The 21006-nt window shown below is 38.9% G+C and overlaps 1 protein-coding gene across 6 annotated transcripts in view; it reads right to left on the bottom strand.

Annotated features, from left to right (window-relative positions):
• LOC136844872 (coiled-coil domain-containing protein 50) overlaps positions 1 to 21006 on the bottom strand; it is a 184738-nt gene that overhangs the window by 3882 nt on the left and 159850 nt on the right. For all 6 annotated transcript variants that reach the window (XM_067114135.1, XM_067114136.1, XM_067114134.1 and 3 more), the window contains one exon: positions 2929 to 3185. In XM_067114135.1, the coding sequence (XP_066970236.1) occupies positions 2929 to 3185 (257 nt within the window). The remainder of the gene's footprint in view (positions 1 to 2928; positions 3186 to 21006) is intronic.

Raw genomic sequence — 21006 nt, 5'->3', positions numbered from 1 at the left:
GACTTATTGAATTACTTGATATATTTCTTGTAACTGGTAAAAAAAATCAAAATAATTAAAAATAAAAACCACAGGAAAAGAAGAGAGAAATTTTTGTGTATTCCATTGCAAAGGGATACAAAAAATGTAAGGCACAGAGCAAAATAGGTAGCAGGGGGTAAAACTGTCAAGAATTTCTCAAATCCAAGCAGACCTGGACTTGAGTACCATGTTGTGATAGATGCACAAGTCTTGGAATAAGTAAAGCATTTTTGCCACCTCTAAGGTGCACTGGACTGTACAGGAAGAGTTAAGAGAGAGGTATTTTAACCCTTAAACGCCGATTGGACATATCGTACGTTGACTAAAATTGTCTGTCGGGTGCCTAGTGGACGTACGGTATGTCGACTACAAAAAGTTTTTTTAAATATTCGCGGAAAAATAGTTATAGGCCTAGTTTGCGAAAGATTTTAAATCACGCGCCTTGAGGGATGCTGGGAGTTCACGGATCACGCTGTTGTTTTGTTTACAAGCGTTACCCAGCCGCGCATGCGCGAATTTCTTTCTTCTCGCACTACAGAGCATCAGCGACGCATCTCAGAAATTCTTTCGTCACTTTGTTGTAATTTTTGCACTGTTTTATATTAGCCATTACATAAAGTTTTATATATGAAAATGTGTGCAATTTCATGTAAAATACAACAAAAACAACCCATGGTTGTAGCTTTTATCAGTTTTGAAATATTTTCATGTAAATCACGATAAGTGCCAAAATTTCAACCTTCAGTCAACTTTGACTCGACCGAAATGGTTGAAAAACACAATTGTAAGCTAAAACTCTTACATTCTAGTAATATTCAATCATTTACCTTCATTTTGCAGCAAATTGGAAGTCTCTAGCACAATATTTCGATTTAAAGTGAATTTAAAAAACAAAACTTTTTCCTTACATCCGCGTGGTAACTTGGCCAAAAATCTCACAACTTCTTTCGTCACTTTTGTCGTAATTTTTGCACCGTTTTATATTAGCCGTTACATAAAGTTTTATATATGAAAATGTGCGCAATTTCATGTAAAATACAACAACAAACAACCCATGGTTGTAGATTTTATCAGTTTTGAAATATTTTCATATAAATCACGATGTGACAAAATTTCAACCTTTGGTCAACTTTGACTCGACCGAAATGGTCGAAAAACGCAATTGTAAGCTAAAACTCTTACATTCTAGTAATATTCAGTCTTTACCTTCATTTTGCAACAAACAGGAAGTCTCTAGCACAATATTTCGATTTATGGTGAATTTTTGGAATAAACTTTTTCCTTACATCCGCGCGGTAACTTGGCCGAAAATCTCAGAAATTCTTTCGTCACTTTGTCGTAATGTTTGCACCGTTTTATATTAGCCATTACATAAAGTTTTATATATGAAAATGTGTGCAATTTCATATAGAATACAACAAAAAATAACTCATCGTTATAGCTTTTATCAGTTTTGAAATATTTTCATATAAATCACGATAACTGCCAAAATTTCAACCTTCGGTCAACTTTGACTCGACCGAAATGGTCGAAAAACGCAATTGTAAGCTAAAACTCTTACATTCTAGTAACATTCAATCATTTACCTTCATTTTGCAACAAACGGGAAGTCTCTAGCACAATATTTCAATTTATGGTGAGTTTTTGAAAACAACTTTTTCCTTCCCTCCGCGCACAGTAACTCAGCTGAAAATCTCAGAATTTCTTTAGTCACCTTGTCGTAATTTTCGCACCATTTTATATTAGGCCTTACATAAAGTGTTATGCATGAAAATGTGCGCAATATCACGTAGAATACAACAAAAAATAACTCATGGTTGTAGCTTTTATCAGTTTTGAAATATTTTAATATAAATCACGATAAATAGAAAAAATTCGACCTTTGGTCAACTTTAACTCGACCGAAATGGTCGAAAACTGCAATTGTAAGCTAAAACACTTACATTCTAGTAATATTCAATCAACTGTTTTCATTTTGCAACAAACGGGAAGTTGTCTAGCACAATATTTCGATTTATGGTGAATTTTAAAAAAAACTTTTTACGTCCGCGCGTTACGAATTCATGCATCATTTTATGATAATATTTTCTCTGTGTTGCTTTGATCATTTTACAATTTGTTATATACAAAAATCATCGCAATTTAGTGTACAATACAACGGAAAAAAAAAACTCATTAGCTTTAACTGTTTTGCTCACAGCACGATTTGTATACAATTATATATGAAATTTTTTTTTGCGCTGTCATATATTCCAAAATTTTTTAAATGATGATATTTTTTTCATTTCTGATGGTTGCATACCAAACTCCAGGCAATGACAAAAAAAGGAGCCAAAAATTAATTCTTAATCTTAAAAACTAAGCGTGCTGTAATTTTTTGAAAAAAACTTTTTTTCCACTTCGGCACTAACTCCCGAACGCCGCCAGCATACGATAGACACTTTTGTAAATAGAGGCTCAGCATTTAAGGGTTAAAGAGAAGCTGCAGCATGGATGAAATAATGACAGGTAGCTACAGCACCCGTGTATAAAAATGACCCATTACTACACAGAGCAAAGAATAACACTGTGCTCATAAGGCCTGTACTACTCTATTATAGAAACATGGATACAGTACTGATAACGATAATGGAATTTTGAAAAGATGTGACCAAAGCATGTTAAGATTTATGGCCAAATTACTGTATGGAGATCTTATTGCAATTACAGAATAAGTGAAGCGATGTGGTATCAAAAGGATGGGAAATAGTAGGAAGGAGATTTGTAGGAAAGCCTAAGATATCACTGAGAAAGGTGAAAGATGAAAATCAAAAGGATATCAAGCTGTCTCATGCAATATGTTAAAGCAGAAATTATTGTAACCATTTCCTCAAAAAATTAAAACTTCAATGAATAACAAATGTTTACCTGGTGGTGGTAATGGAGATATGGGAGACATCATGTTGGGTGGGATAATACCTCCTGTGCCACTGCTAGTTGATGATGATGATGAAGTGGACTGAAGTGTAGTTTGAGGAGAAGCTGCTAATTCTCCACGCATCACCCGACGCTGGTAGGTTGGGTCTATAGCACAAGCAATATTGGTAAAACCCATAGCAGGACTGGGTTCAATACTACTACTACTTTCGCCTTCTAAATCTGTAGTAGCCTCTGGGTCTGGAAGTCTGAAAGTTAATGTTTGACTATTAAGGGTAAATAATCACAAAACAATTACAGTGCTCCCCCATTTTTACGCGGGGATAGGTTCCAGAACCTACCGCGGAAATGCAAAAATCCCCTCTAAAAATGCTTATACCCCTTAAACTAAAATGCTTATAACTACCTATTTTAACATTTCACTGCTTAATTTGATAGTTCAAACAAAAATATACCATAAATTATCATAATAAAACAATTTAATATCATTTAAAACAAAAATACACCCCAAACCATCATCCTAAAACACCCAAAGTAACCTTACATTACAGTACTCTCCTACTACTATTACTCTTTAAGTAGGCTTTATACACCCCTAAAATGCTTATAACTGCCTATTTTAACAGTTCATTGCTAAATTTGACAGTTCAAATAAAAATATACATCAAACTATCATCCCAGAACATGCTAATATCATTTCAAAGTCATGCTGCAAAATTAAGTATACTAGCCTACAACTGTTACTCTTAAGTATCCCCTATCATTCAGACACACATTTTCTTTGGCCTACATAACTCTGCACATCATTTTGTGCATACTGTAATGCACTGGGCGTACATTTTACATATACTGATATTCTCCTGTGTTGTAAGATGATTTTAAAATTATATTTACTGTACAGATACGTATTTTAGAACGACGGGACATGTACCTCCAAACAGAATGCTAGGTTTGTTATGTCATGTTAGTATTTTCGTGATTATGTACAAATACACTTATGATAAAAAAAATAATTTACTACAGTAAGCTCTTGGTTTACATCATTTTGTGGTCACAGTAAACCCCCCGTATTCGTGCGGGATGTGTTCCAGACCCCAACGCAAATAGTTAAAATCTGTGAATACTTGCTACACCGCCAATAAAAACATTATAACTGCCTATCTTGAAAGTTCAAATACCAAATGTATACTTAAAGTATCATCCTATATCAAATATACCTTAAATTATTATCCTATTATTATACTAATCTTTGAAACTATATTACTAATAATATCATTTCAAAGTCATCTTAAACATAAGTACCCTTAAAAAAAAAAAAAATATATATATATATATATATATATATATATATATATATATATATATATATATATATATATATATATATATATATATATATATATATATATATATATATATACATACATACTTCTACACCTTCCAGCCAAAGCAGAGAGAAAGAGAGTTACCACTGTGACTTATATTCAAAAAGGCTGGCTGGGGCAAAAGAAAAAAAGAGAGAGAGAGAGAGATAGAGATTTATCTCTTTAATCTCTCTGACAACAACAAAATTTATGTTTGTTTATTGTCTTCCAAAGATGTAATACCTTTACTACACATTTTTAAAACACTATAAAACACACACACTCACACAAACAGTATCTTTTCCAGAGAGAGAGAGAGAGGATTAAACTAAGTATCTGTTTATCTATCTATCCATTTCTCACATTCTGCCCTTTGGCAAAAGGGAGAGAGAGAGAGAGAGAAAAGAAAGGGAGAAACTCATTAAGATATCAAAAGACTGAAATCCATGAGCTTCTGAGGGTTCTCACTTCTTCCTCTCCGGCCAATATGTCAATCTGTCAAGTACTGACATTTACCCTCCCCCTCCTTTCTCAAGTCGAGGATAAAAAAGACTGGGAACCACTATTTGTTTGTTGAAAATGTTAAAAAATTTACTAAACAAATCCATGGAAATTATTATTATTATTATTATTATTATTATTATTATTATTATTATTATTATTATTATTATTTAATCTTATTAATCTTAATATTTGAAAATTAGTATTTATCAGGTAAACCATTTCATCATACAAAAGAAACGTACATACCTGTACATATTACGTCGGAAAAATTCTCTCGTCTAAATAAGAGAGAGAGAGAGAATTATTATTTATTTAATGTTATTGTTTAATTATTAAATTTTTATTTTAATGTTAAAATTGTTTAATCTGATTAAACTTACATATCATTTTAATAATTTCAATGAAAATTGCGCAGCGTCATAACCCCGAAAAATCGTCGAAGGCGGAACATCGCCGAAAACAAAAATCATAAGAAAATTATTTTATCATAAAATGTACCCATTGAGTTTTCTAAAAATTCAAATTATACTATCATTTTGGGGCCATATTTCTTCCTGAAACACTAACCCGGAACATGCGTAAGCCAGGAAATAATATATCATTTCAATATAATTTCAATAGTACTTTAATATAATTTTAATATTTCAATAGTATCAATTTTGATCATCTATCTTCGCTTCAATGAGGTGGGTCCGTCCTAAATGGATGGGAGAAAACCAGTTTCTCTCTCTCTTTGAGTTATGTATTACTTATCCTTAGAGTATTATTATTATTATTATTATTATTATTATTATTATTATTATTATTATTATTATTTGATCTTATTAATCTTAATGTTTGAAAATTAGTAAATAATTTTTTTATAAAAAAAATGTATTTAGTAATGAAAATAACATCAAAATACACAAATTAGTGAATATTTCCCGACAAAAAAGTCTGCGAATTGCAGAATTTTTCGCGAATAATGTATAGATATGTTCCACAGAAAATCTCGCGAATCATGAGAACATGAATACAGGGGGTTTACTGTAGTTCTCAGCATCTCCCATAAGTTGATTACAAAAATTTTGTGCCATTCTCTCTCTCTCTATACAGGCAGTCCCCAGCTGTCAGCGGGCTTGGTTATCGGTGATCCGGTTTTTCAGTGCTTGTCTAGTGATGAAAATTGGTGATTTTTGGCACTGACACGCGCCGATTTCCGCTTATCAGCACCAACAATTGCGCACTGGCAACGATACATACCTAACAGAGGTGCCGATAACCGAAATTCGCCAATTTTCGGTTATCAGCAATTTTCGCTTATTGTCACACCATCGGAACGGAACCCCCACCTATAACCGGGGACTGCCTGTATACATAAACAGAGAAAACACAGCAAAATATCTATAACACGTTATTTCACTTACAGAATCTATTTATATTTAAAATCTGAATTTCATACGCAGGCTCCAGTAACAATTTTCCTGTGATGACATACTGTAATCTCTCTTTCTCTCTCTCTCTCTCTCTCTTGTATATTAGTACTGTACTGTACATATTATTTAATGAAAATATAAATTACTGTGCCATAAGCATAAAAAAAATACAAAAATAAACAAATCCAAAATTCACGGCAGATTGACTTGGGTAGCATTGCCATATTTTTTGCTTTATCTGATTTATTGTACTGTACTTCATTACAAGTTTAGTTGACTATGATCATCATACATATTATAACAGTACACAAGAGAATATTTTATCACTGTTGATGTTTCATCTCAAATCACCATAAAAATATTCAAAAATCAAATTTCATACGAAGGTAACTCTCAACATTCTCATTCCAGCCATAGTTTAAGTGCTTTTCTTTCTCATCCCCAGCAAGTTACTGTGCTTTAATGTATGTATAACACTTCAGTTCTCTCTCTCTCTCTCTCTCTCTCTCTCTCTCTCTCTCTCTCTCTCTCTCTCTCTCTCTCTCTCTCTCTCAGGCAAGATTTATGATGAGCATAAATTAGCATATATTACTCCTACTTTCAAAAGTGGTTCAAGACTAGAGGCAAGTAATTATAGGCCTGTGAGTCTGACATCTCATATTATGAAAGTATATGAAAGGGTAATGAAAAAAAAATATAATGAAACATTTAATGAAAAATAGATTGTTCAATATAGGACAACATGGTTTGTACCCGGAAAAAGTACACAAACCCAACTGTTAGTCCACCATGAAAGCATATATAAAAATATGATAAATGAAAAAGATACAGATGTGGTTTACCTAGACTTTGCAAAAGCTTTTGACAAGGTAGATCATAATATATTAGCGAAAAAAATTAGAAAACATAACATTGTTGACAAAGTAGGAAGATGGATAAAGAATTTTTGCAAAATAGAAAACAGATAGTGATTGCAAACGATGAGAAATCGGATGAAGTTCACGGTAATATCCGAGTGTACCACAGGGTGCGGTGTTAGCTGCATTGCTGTTTGTGATTATGATTGCAGACATAGACAGTAATGTTAAGGACTCAGTAGTAAGAAGTTTTATGAGATGACACAAGAATAAGTAGAAATTGCTTGTGATGAAGATAGGAACTCGCTACAAAGAGACCTAAACAAAATATATAAATGGGCAGAGATAAATAGGATGGTATTTAACTCTGATAAATTTGAATCAATGAACTATGGTGATAAAGTAGGAATGCTATATGCATATAAAGGACCTAATAATGAGACAATCACAAACAAGGAAGCAGTTAAAGACCTTGTGTGATGTTGAATAGGAATATGTTATGCAATGATCAAATAGCAATTCTATTGGCAAAATGCAAAGCAAAAATGGGAATGTTGTTCCGGCACTTCAAAACTAGAAAAGCTGAACACATGATTATGCTTTATCTAAAAGCGTCGTCACGTAGTCCACTTGAATATTGCAATATAATATGGTACCCACACTACCAAAGGATATTGCACAAATAGAAAAGTGTACAAGGTCATTTACAGCTAGAATAGAAGAAGTTGAGACCTTGACTACTAGGAGAAAGACTACAAAGTTCTTAAATTTATATAGTCTTGAAAAGGAAGAAGGCCTACATGATAATTCAAAAAACATCATGGAACTAAATTATCAAAGAGCAAGCAGAGGTAGATTAATAGTGCCAAAATGAGTACGAGGAAAATTAAGGAAAGCACACAGGACATTAATCCACCACGCACCAGCATCGAAGTAATGCAGCGTCATTCATCGCACCAGCTCATCTGGAGGAACATAACAGGAGGAGCGATGTGTTTAAGAATAAGTCGCATAACATCTAAGATGCATCCCAGACCATCCAAGACTGGAAGATGAAAATATACCGAAGATGCTGCTAGCAACTCTCTGGTAGACATCAAAGGTGCTCACACTGGAGGACCTGGGCAACCCGAACGACCAGCATCTGTAAGGTAAGGTCTCTCTCTCTCAAACAGTATACACATTACTTTAATGGAAAAAAACAGCAAAATATCAATGAACATTATTTCACTTTACAGAATCCATCATAATCTGATAAAACCACACTCTCTCTCTCTCTCTCTCTCTCTCCTCAAACAGTATACACATTACTTTAATGGAAAAAACAGCAAATATCAAAGAAACATTATTTCACTTACAGAATCCATTTATAATTCGATGTAAAAACCACAGTCTCTCTCTCTCTCTCTCTGTATACATATATTTTAATGAAAAAATATGATATTTTAATGATAAAATAAGGTTTGTTCATACTTACCTGGCAGATATATATATAGCTGTATTCGAAGGTCCGACAGAATTTCAAATTTCATGCACACGTAGGCCGGGTCAGGTGGTTAGTACCCATTCCCGCCGGCTGAGGCGGGTATCAGGAACCATTCATTTTCCATTCAGGATTTTCATAGTGCCGTTGTCTCCCGAGGAGGTGGGTGGGTACTACTTAATATATATATCTGTTAGGGCATGAACAAACCTTATTTTATCATTAAAATATCATTTTGTTCATGAAACTTACCCGCCAGATATATATATAGCTGAATCGCACTACTGAGGTGGGCAGAGACAGCATAGATTGAGAAACAAACAATGTAGATGATTACACATCTTGGTTCCTTACCTTTTAGCATAGCTGACTCTCTGTGATTACTGTCACCCAAGTCTGCGCCTGCTTTACTGGAGTTTCGAATGAAATAGAGACCTATATGGTTGAGAGCCCAGACGATCTGTCATCGACGGCGACCACTATGTGCCCAGATCGTATTCCCAAGAAGGAAGCAAAGAGACAAAAATAACCACCTGACCTACCAAACATCGTGTGATTCAGTTAAAATTCATGAAAGGGAAGACTGCCCCACAGTCTACTCCACAACCATAAAAAAACACAACCAAAAATTTTAAAAACTATTCCTAACCATACATTAAAGGATAGGATGGGTACTGCCTCCTTCTCCCAAGATCGTACCAGCCGAAACGTAAGGTCCCAATGAACAGCAAGACTCATACACTGTTCTTACGTCCTTTAGGTAATGAGAGGCGAACACAGAATGACTCCTCCAAAAGGTGGCATTCATAATATCGTTCAGAGCCATGTTCTTTTGAAAGGCTACTGACGTTGCAACAGCCCGAACCTCATGCGCTTTAACTTTCAAAAAGTTCAAGTCACTCTCCTGACAACTTGCGCGCTTCTGAATGGTGGACCTCAAGAAGAAAGCAGCGATTCTTTGACATGGGGACGCCAGGTCTTCTCACCGAGCACCATAACCCGTCTGCAAGACCTTCTCGACTCTTTAGTCTTGTTCAAGTAGAATTTAAGAGTCCGAATGGGCAAAAGTAGTCTTTCTTGGTTCCTGGCCCAGAACACCCGCCAAACCTTTCAATTCAAAGGACTTGGGCCAGGGGTGACGGTTCTCATTCTTGGCAAGAAAAGACGGTTGAGAGAACACACCGTGTCGCTCTTTAAAACCAACTGACTTAGGGATATCGCACATGAATCTCACTGATTCTCTTTGCAGCGAGAGCCATACTGTGTAACAAAGTCTTCTTTGTTAAGTTCCTCAAAGAAGCAGCATGAAGGGGTTCAAAAGGGCTTTGCATCAGGAACTTAAGAACCACGTCCAAGTTCCAAGATGGAACTAAAAACTGAGGCACCTTAGTCGTCTCACCCACTCCAATGAGAGGCCAGTCCGCATTGCTGGCCATATCTAATCCTCTGTGCCTAAAGAATCACGACAACATACTCTTATACCCCCTTAATGTGTAGAGACTGCCAGCTTCGGAACTCTCCTGGCAAAAGAAGGGGAAGTCTGGCAATCTGGCTTCATAGTGGTCGGCAGGAAGAGGAAATCTTCTAAGTAGTACAATTCACTGTCGAAATACGGCCCACTTCGGGATTGATAAACTCATGCATCGAGGATGTTCTTCTGGCTCGGGCGCGATCGCCTTGCCATTACCTGCTTCAAAACTCCTCGGCCCGCCAGCATTCTCGATAGTTCAAGAACGCAGTCAGACTGAGAGTGAGAGGTTTTGATGGTATCGCTCGAAGGGGGTTGTCTATGCAGATCTGACTAAGAGGTAACACTCTGGAAAGTCTACCAGCAGCGACATTACCCGGAAACCACTTTAGGGGCCAATACCGAGCGACCAGAGTCATCCTCGTGATCTTGCGACGACGCTTAACTTCTCCTGACCACTTCTCCCAGGATCTTGAAGGGAGGGAAAGCGTAGCGTCCAGACGAGACCAGTCCCAAAGAAGGGCGTCTATTGGACATCGCCCTGATCCAGGACAGGAGAGCAGTGCGGAAGCCCGTTGTTCTTGACGCTGCAAACAGGTCCACTAAGGGATCTACCCCATAAACCCCACACAGTTTTGGCACACTTCCTGGTTCAGAGTCCACTCTGTTGTCGGGAGTAGTTGATGACGCACGACTTAGCAGGTCCGGCTTCACGCTCTGAACGCCTGCTACGTAACTCGCTAAGACTGGGAATCGCCTTGGAACCTCGGCCGACAACAGGATCTCTTCTTTTCGCAAGAACTAACAGGGAACGAATGAGTGCCTCCTGTTTTTCAGGTAAGATATGAGCAGTGGTATTGTCCAAGGCTCACCTGGACTGTGCGATCGACAATTTGATCTTGAAGAATCAAGGCCAGAAAAATCGCCCCTAATTCCTTCTTCATATTGATATGCCAGGCCACCTGTTCCCCTCCAGATGCCTGATACTTCTCTTGCCCAGTGTTGCTCCTCAATTTCCGACATTGACGCGCCGGAGAACAACACTAGGTCGGGTTCCGAAGGCTGAGAGACACGCCTGAAAGCCTCGATCCAACCACCACCTGATGCTCACTCGAGGGAAAGTTTGAGAGACAATCGAGATTTTCCTTTGCCTTCCTCAGCTGTCTTGCAGGAAGAACTGAAGAGGTTCTGAGGATAGTAGCTCCTAGAAAACAAACTTTTCCAGTGAGGAAATGGTCCCGCAGACTCATCCACCCTCACTGAACAGGCTTTTTCTCCCTAGGAAGGCCAGGACTTTTTCAGAGCACACAGCTGTTACCGCCCGGGACGAAAAGCCCGAAGCCACTGGAGTCCATCTGAATCCCCCATGATACACGTATGGATCATGCTGGGGTCAGTGACTTTTTCAAGCGAACACCAGCAGGCCGAGTTCCTTCGTCAGGTTTAAAGTTGCTTGAAGATCCTCCAGACACCTCTCCCTCGATGACGCTCGAATCAGCCAGTCGTCCAAGTAGAGCGACACACGTACGCCTGCCAGATGCAGCCACCTTGCTACATTCCGCATGATGACGGTGAAAATCATGGGAGCTGTGGACAGGCCAAAGCAAAGAGTTTGACTGATACATCCTTTCCTCAAGACAACTCGTGAACTTCCTTGACTGAGGATGTATCGGTACGTGGAAGTACGCGTCTTGAAGGTCGAGGGATACCATCCAATCCCCAGGTCTTAAGGCTCCTAGAACAGACTGCGCCGTTTCCATCTTGAAAGTTTCTTTCGCGACGAAGCGGTTCAGGCTGCTGACATCCAGCACAGTCTCCAACTCTCGACTGCTTCGGGACCAGAACAGCCTTCCGTTGTAGAAGCCCGGGATTCAGGTCTACGACTGTTCTATTGCTCTCTTGACGAGCATTTGCTGCAGCAGGTCGTGATAGATCTCTTGTTTCTTCTGGGACCGCACGACGGAGAGGTCCCATGCTTAAAGGCTTGGTGAGGGGAGCAGCGAAAGTGGATCTTGTATCCTTTCTCTAAACCGAAGGGACCAACTGTCTGCCCTCTCACTTTCCAGACTTCGGAAAACGCAGTTGCACCCACCGGTATCTGGAGGAGAATCACATCACTTCTGCCCCTACCTCTAAAGGGGAAGGGCTTGCACTTTATGTCTTTCTCAGAAGAAGGCTCGAGGATGCCTTGCAATGGAAAAGGGCTTCTTCATTCCGGGGGGAGGAAAGCTTGCCTGGCTCGACGCTGCTGAGGTCACAGAACCGCAGGGCGCTCGATGACTGAGCCAACAGGTCCTGTGTGGTCTTCTCTGCAAGCTTGCAGCTAATGTCCTTACCAACGAAGCCGGGAAAGATGATTGGAAAGGGAGCAAAACAACAGCCCTCCTTCTGTGCTAAGGAGACGGACTTCGTAGCGGTCGCAGAATAGAGACCTCTCTCTTGAGCACTGTTGCAAAGTGCGAGGCCAATTCGTCAGAACTATCTCGGACCGCCTGTCCATACAAGACAAGACGCCTGGTGCTGTCCGACAAGGAGATCGAGTCCCGACTCCGAGACTTAATGTCCAGCAAAGCCCAAGACACACCAGTCAAGGAAGTTGAAGACTTCTAACGCCTTGAAAGGCCCTTCAAAAGATGGTCCATCTCCGTAGAGTCCAGGAATCTTGGTCGCCGACAGATGAGCCTCCTACCGAATCAACGAAGCAGGCTAAGTCTCCCCAGATGAGAAGAAGACGTAAGCCCAAGTCTTCTCCGTCTCATACCACATCGCCGCTTTCCCGAGAGTCTGAAGGGAAGGAAGTAAAGAAGACTTTCCTTGAGCTCATGTGGGAGTCCATCCACAAATGGACTTTCTTGAAGGCCCGCTTAGTGGAGAGCGATTTAGTCATTTTCAGGAATCCCGGAGCTTTCCTAGACTTAGAAGAAGTCAGTTGAGAAGGAGGGGAGAGGAACTGCCGGGCAGAAACTTCGTTGTCAGGAAACAATTTTTCAACAGCTTGACGAGGATCTGGTAGTCCGGACGACGGTGACTGATCCTTCAACTCATCTTCAGACCTGAGACTCCTGAGTCTATCTCCAACATCGGGCGGAAGAGCAGAGAGAAGCTGGAGAGAAATGCCGCAGGGACCCTGCTTGGAAGAGGAACTGATGCGGCAAAGCAGCTGGAGAACCAGGAACCACACGAGCCGACAGCAACGGGGCAGGTGGAGCGCCTGAAGGAGTCAAAACGCCCATCAAGGCCACGCCTGGCAGCATGACGTAGCTTGAGCCCGCCGGGCGCCACGCCTGGGCGCATGATGAACGCCAGAGCCTGGCGAGCGCCATCAACAAAATGGAGAACATGACGTCTAGAACGAAGGAGGGAGGACGTCTCTGGGGTGACGCTACATCGATCCTCCCCAACACCCTCTGGGGACGAGTCAGGGTCTCTTCCACGACGAGCCGGGCGAAGCAGACGAAGGTGACGAATTAGAGGAGCAGTAGAAGGAGACCGCTTAGATCTTTCTACTGAAGTCTAACATCCTTCCGACGAGGACGGACCTGACTCTCTCTGCAAATAGTCTGAGGAGAGTTGCTTGCATGGAGGCAATAAGGGTCCTCATGGTGACGCCTCTCTGGAGAATCACGGAACCTAGAGGGGCAAGAAGGACTAGGCGTCCTAACTTTCTCTTGAGGAGGAGAGCTCAAGCGCCTCAAAACGTCTTCTTGGGATGACGTCCGGCACTTCTTTGTGGGGAACGTGATCTCACAAACTCTGGCGGGAGCACAGAGTAGAGTGAGAGAGGACGGGAAGCGCCCTCCTCCCTAAAGTTTCTCTTAAGAGGCGAGAGTCTATCTGACTGTTCCAACCCCCGCGTGGGGGAGTGGACGTGGCTGAAGACGAGGAAGTAGTCCTTCAGACCCGAACACGAGGATCGTGAGCCTGGGCAGCCTGGGAACGTTTTCAGGACCTGCCAAGGACAGGATCGTGGGGTTCCCGTCACCCTCCTTCGGCTGCACATGCTCTCTCCCTGAGTCCTGGGAGTCCAGCAGAGGTCCAGGCCTAGAGGCATGATGGGGCCGGTCTGACGCCCCCTCCACTGCACTGGGGGCACTAGTCACTTCACAACACTTATCTTGGAGAGCTGACACTTTAGATTCTAAAGCACGAATCGATTCCATCATAGCAGAAAGCATATTAGTCTCCACTGGCACGATTCAGGGCAGGAGCATGCAACCACAGTGGGTTAGGATCAAAGGTACAGGGGAGTTAGGGCCGACATCAACACTTCCGCAAAGAGAAGCACTCCTGGAGGAAGACCTCTCAGTCATCACGCCCATCCTCACATATTTATCACTATACGCCCATTCATTTTCAGACAAAGAAGCACATTCATCACACCTATCATCCAACATGCATATATGCTTCCTATACAGTTAGAACAAATAGTGTGAAAGCCAACCGCAGCTTTCGCACCTCACCTTACATTCAGACATCACACACGCACGGTGACTAGCAGAGCTAGGACCTAGACATAATGATAATCTAAATCAAACCCAAAGAAAAGCCAAAAGCGTATGCCGACCCACCGATCCAAAGTCAAAATACCAAAAGACAATGAGATACTCAGCAATCTAGAAAAAGCAAATCCTATGACGGAGGTGCAGACAACAGTTGTTGACAACACCGGCGACAGAGAAAATCTGAATGGAAAATGGGAATGGTTCCTGATACCCGCCTCCCAGCGGCGGGAATGGGTGCACACCATCGACTTCAGCATTGCGCAAAGCACAAATTTGAAATTCTGTCGGACTCTTCTTGAGAATATAGCCAGTATATATCTGACGGTAAGTTTCTCATGAACAAACAATTAGTGAATAAATAGTGTTCCTCTACAGAAAAAAAAGCAAATTAGTGATAACTTCAGAGATACAGCCCACAGGAAAATCTGCAAATTAGTGAAACTTCCTCCTGCAGACAAGTGATTGATGTGTTCCACAAAAATCCACGACAAAGTGAACTGAGGAAATGTGAAATGCATAGAACTGGGGGGGGCTGTATAACATTTTCAAAACCCAAAAGTAATACTAGTCCTGCACATGCACCTCATGAATCCACAGGTCCTCAGCAGCCTACTGCCTTACTCTTCAAGCATGAACTGTTGATTGAGAAATCATTGGGATTGGAATGAGGTAATTTGTTATAAATAATGGGCACTGGATTTGTGTAAAATATCTGTTTTTAATAAACTACTTTCACCACACACATTTAAAGTAACCTCAATCCCAATTTAGGTAAGCAAGATCAAGCCACTACCTGTATAATCCATGAATAGTACTAGGATTAGCACGGAACCAAAGGCTATGAGAGCCAAGTAGTTGCATGTATGTAGGAATCCACATTAAATTATTATTATTATTATTATTATTATTATTATTATTATTATTATTATTATTATTCAGAAGATGAAACCTATTCATATGGAACAAGCCCACAGGGGCCACTGACTTGAAATTCAAGCTTCCAAAGAATAGTGTTCATGAGGAAGTAAGACTAGGTATAGGGAAATACATAAAGAAGAGCTCCCTCTTATCAAAAAAGAAAAAAGATATTAATAAATAGATTAATATGTATTAAAATGCTAAGAGAATAGTATTAGGGTAGTAATGCATTGCATATTTGCTTGAACTTTGGAAGTCCCAATTGCACTTCTCTGTGAGGCTGTTCCACAGTCCAATGGCGTGAGGAATAAAGAACCTCTGGAACCGAGAGGTTTGACAGCGAGGCACAATTACTACACAATGGTGCTGCTGTTCAGCGAATCTGGTTGCTCTCAGCAGATAAAGGGGATCAGGGAACAATTGCGAATGTGAAAGATCTTTGTTGAAGTACAACTTATGAAAAAGTGACAAACAAGAGACCATCTGTTGATGGTCCAAGTAATAACTGCTACTATTAGGAAACAGTAACCTACCACTAAAAACCACTTTATCTAAAAGAGATAAATCTCTGGCAGAAGTAGACATCCACACCGAAGAACAGTATTCTAGTAAAGGAAGGACAAATAACCTACAACAGGTTGCATTGATTTTGTCACTTATAAATATATGAGGCCTGAAGAACAATACCTAACTTTCGTGCAGCATTTGCTGAAGCTTTCTTTAAATGTTTCTCTCATAAGTTGGATGTCAGTCAAAATTACACCTAGACTAGTTGAAGCTTAAGATTCATTCAGCTAAGTTCCATCCACCTGAAATGGAGGATGGGGTGGAAAGTCTGTACGAGATCAACTAATCAACAGTGTTTTCATTTTACTGGGGTTCAGCCTCATACCCCACCGATTACACTATTCCCTGATCCAGTCCATGTCCCGATTGAGGCTGAGGGTAGCTTCATTTCTCATAAGTGGAGACTTTACTACACCCATAAGTGTTGCATCATCGGCATACTGAACAATCTAGATTTCCAGGCCAACAACCATACCACTTGTATACATTAAAAATAACTGTGGACCAAGAACACTACCCTGTGGAACTCGAGACGCAATAGGTCTTGGTTCACTAAAGATCCCGTCAACAGCAACTCACTGTTGCCTACTTATACGGAAATCTTGAAGTATATCCTAAAACATATCCACCCACTCCAAGATTCTGAAGTTTATAAATAAGTGCCTTGTGATTTACTGAATTGAAAGAAGCACTAAAAACTATGTGAATTACTCAGCACTCAAAAAACCTTATCAAAGTTCCCTTGCAAATGGCATGTCAAGTCTAAAAGAGCATTCCATGTATGCATATTGACTACCAGCTAACAATCCTTTAGATTGTTAGCTGTACTTATATGGTGGCTTAAAAATAAGTTTTTCAGCAACTTTAAGCTTGCTCTCATCTGCAAAGATACTACATCAACATAAAAATCTATAGAATCTACTAATCTTGGGAGACACACTAGAAACTTAAAAAAAAAAAACAAAGGGAAGAAACCATCAGGATCTTCTCCAACCCAGCTATCAAGATTATCCAGAATTTTCATAACATCCTTGGAGTGAAATGCAAATTTTGTAAGAACAGGTTCAGGATGACCAATATTTGGGAGAGGGACATCCTCAGCTTATTGCTTAGCTTCAAAAGCTCGATAAAGCAGTTCAGCCTTTTCCCTAGGGTTAGTAACCAATCTAAAATCATCATCTGTTAGTAGTGATGGAATAAAAGAAGAGCCTGACCCAAAGATAGATGATGCCAATTTAATCCTTCAAGTTTCCTCTTCAAGGAATTATTGTGATTTCTCTTGACTGTATGGTATATAGTAAAACTAGGCATTTGTAGTTGTGTAATCCTTTACAATACCAGAAAGGATTCAGCATTTATCATTCATGAGAGATGTGGTAATGAAGTAACCTCAGAAGACTATTTTTATAAGGATAGTAAGTTTGAAAAATGAAATGAGAATTAGGAAGAAGTTGAAGAGTCCCCAAGGACTCAGCTGTTGCTGGCCCTGCCAAATATGTCCAACTAAGGTAAAAACTAGTGAAGGTTGTCAGGCATGGCCAAATGATGGCATTAAAATCATGCTGACATCAAAATTATGCTTCAAAATTAACCTGCAGTACTTCAACCAATGTTGCATTACTACCTTTAGGATAAGTATAAGACCTTGTCAGAGCTACAGTAGTAAGACTTCATATTTCCAAAAATTTGCTCTCTGGAATGTCCTGTGGAGAGAAACAGTCTACACCTACCTTCCCTGAAATCTCTAGTCTTTTGAAGGCAAAGAACAGCTCTTGCTGGGCAAAGTAGAAAATACTTTGTCTTCAGTGTGAGAAGACAAGGAAAGGTGAAGGGCACAGTGGATCAATCCTGGTTATCTAGTTATGTCGGATTCCAGTGCTTGGCTTCAATTTCATATTCCATTCCTACAGTTATGTCATCACAAAGTCAGCAGCGTAAGACAGTCTACATAGGTCCCTTCTTTAAAACCAGTGACCCTGCTATAGTGTACCTTAAGCTTGCAGAACTGTCACGAAAGATGCAAAAGCAACAAGAAGTGTAAGATCTAGCAGAGATGCCTCATCCAAAGATTTGTAAAGAGGCTTATGAGACTTCAATACTAGCAAAAGGTCCCTTATTAGGAAGCTTAGAATTCCTTGGAGGCACACACCTCTCGAAATGTTGACTCTTATTTCTAGCCAATGTGACATGGAATAGTCATACTCATCTAAGACCTGTGGCTTAAGAGAGTGTGTGTGTTAGCTGCTCCTATATAGGAAACCATTTCAGGTACAAATCAACAGCATAAATGGTAGGGTACTGTCATATCTGCACCTAATAATGAAATTTTAAACACAGGTGATGTCAGTAACATACAGTCCGGCGAGTTTAGTGTATTTTATTCCAATATGCTTTATTACTAATACAGTGTGAAATGAAATTTAACTGGGTTTGTAAGAAAGTTATTATAAAGTTTAGCAATTGGTAGAATATACACCACCCAGTTGATATCCTAGTCATCTAAGCCCCTTTATTTATTCTTATATACTAGTTCTGTTTGTATACTAAAACTGTCTCTAGCTTCCAAACTGAATCCCACATGAGGTTGCAGCATTGAAGTCACCAAGCAGTAGTAATGGTTGCAGTAATAAAATTATTGTATTTTGTAAATCAGATTCAGTTTAATTAAGATTTACAATATTTATACTGTTTAGATAAAGCACTTTGGATTAGTATTTTATTATGAGTTTAAACCACTGTTCCAAGTTCATTATCTATTCTCATACACTGATTGGCTAACTGGTCATTTTTAATCTGTTTATCACATTAGCCAATGTGTTGGAAACAAAAGGGCCTGAGATAATCATTGTAGTTCATTTATATGGGCTCTTGTATGAATATGAAGAACGCTGACAGCCCATCAAGTTGGGCTGAAAATTTAGGCATGGGTGGTCAGACCATGGTGTTTCACTAATTTCCTCTTTTTTAGTTAGAAATCATGTATTTAGATGTTTTACTTTTAGATACCATACTATTTGATACAGTAATTTGTTCAACATTCAAACATTCTATATCCTCCTAAGTGTACAGTATATCATATAAACAATGTGATTTGTGAATTTATAGGTTATACTTTACGGGTGAAGCCTGTGTTGGATTCTGCCGTCTTTGTTTTCATTAGATCAAGTCCCCTTGTTTTATTAGTTTCAAGAACTACTGACTTTTAGCTGATTGCCATTTGCACTCATGTTTTTCATATTCTCAAGTTTGAAACAGTTATGATTCTGATACTAACTTTATAAGCTGTTTGTCTTTTATGTTTTCAAGTCTGTTTTTCAGTTTTTATTTTGAGATTTGACTTGTTGGAGTATAGAACCTTGTTTCTTTATCTATATTGTACTTGATGTTTTGTTTATTGTCCTATATCTAACAACTTGACTTCCACATTGCAGCATGCCATTTCTTTGTCCTGCACCAAGGGACAAAACAACACACTAATAACACTGAAAAAAATTTTATATTCTATAGATGTGAAGGTGTAAACCAGGTGTGGCAAACATGGCCCAACAATAACTAGGGATGGAGAGTATGTACACAAAGTCACAAAGAACAAAGAACAGCACAAACAAATACATGAGACAACTCCAAACCTGCCATCACACTGAACAATAGTGGGTGTTATTATCCAATATCAAAGAATGTTTTAGTGCAGCAGAAGTAACACCTCACATACTGTACCACTGGTATGTCTGGTTATTCTCAAACATCGGTGGTACTATTTGCTATTGTAAAACCTTTTTCTTTTTACACTTCTCAAGCTCTATATTACAAAAATAGATATAACTTTTATTTAGTCAATATAATTTTAACATTCATTTTTATTATTTTTGTATCCCTCCAAATACAGATACCTTCAATTTTCATGGGAAGAAAATACTGAAGACATCCAATGAAGATGAAGCATCATCTTTTGAGTTAGTTGTATGATGAAGACAACTAATTGTTGTGAAGCATGACTTCTCCAGTAATGACAGCTTTGGTGAAGCTCTACTGAATCATGAGGAAAATATTAACAGCAGTAAACTCATCCCACAGTAGCACTGCTATCAACAACTCAACTAATTGGAAACCTGACTATCAGGTAATGTCAGCACAGATTGTAAAATATACCCCCATACATATCTATTGATTCATTCTTACTGGTAACATATTGGATATGATGAGTTGTGTAACCAATGAGTTTGCTGAGAAAAAAATTAACTTTTAAGTAAGTGGAAAGAAACATCCTGAAAAAATTAAAATTTTCGCTTGAATTTTGTACACTGGGTTCATTCATGAGCCAGAGATATGTTAGTACTGGTCCAATTCCATACTCTACAGCAATGAATTTGTATAAAAAGTAATGGTAGGAGAGAGAGGTTTGAGTTACTGTGGAGTATGACCCATTTTTCAGTTAACACTAGAATATAAAGAAGCAAAAAGGAAAGCTTGTCATGTTTCAACATACTGTGCAGTATGTGAGGATCAACCATATCTCTGTTTGCCTTGTTTCAATGAGACACATTCAAGTATGTAATACATATGGCACAGTGGAGAAATTATGAATTTTTCTGTTAACCCTTAAACGCCGAGCCTCTATTTACAAAAGTGTCTGTCGTATGCCGGCGGCGTTCAAGTTAGTGCTGAAGCGGAAAAAGTTTTTTTTCAAAAATTCACAGCACGCTTAGTTTTTAAGATTAAGAGTTCATTTTTGGCTCCTTTTTTTCTCATTGCCTGAAGTTTAGTATGCAACCATCAGAAATGAAAAAAATATCATTATCATATATAAATATTGGAATATATGACAGCATGAAAAAAAATTTCATATATAATTGTATACAAATCGCGCTGTGAGCAAAACGGTTAAAGCTAACGAGTTTTTTTTTTTTTTGTATTGTACACTAAATTGCGATGATTTTGGTATATTACAAATTGTAAAACGATCAGAACAACACAGAGAAAATATTATCACA

The sequence above is a fragment of the Macrobrachium rosenbergii genome, chromosome 13 (assembly GCF_040412425.1).
Source record: "Macrobrachium rosenbergii isolate ZJJX-2024 chromosome 13, ASM4041242v1, whole genome shotgun sequence".
In the NCBI taxonomy this organism is placed as follows: Eukaryota; Metazoa; Arthropoda; class Malacostraca; order Decapoda; family Palaemonidae; genus Macrobrachium; species Macrobrachium rosenbergii.
This window is presented reverse-complemented; position numbering and strand designations above follow the sequence as displayed.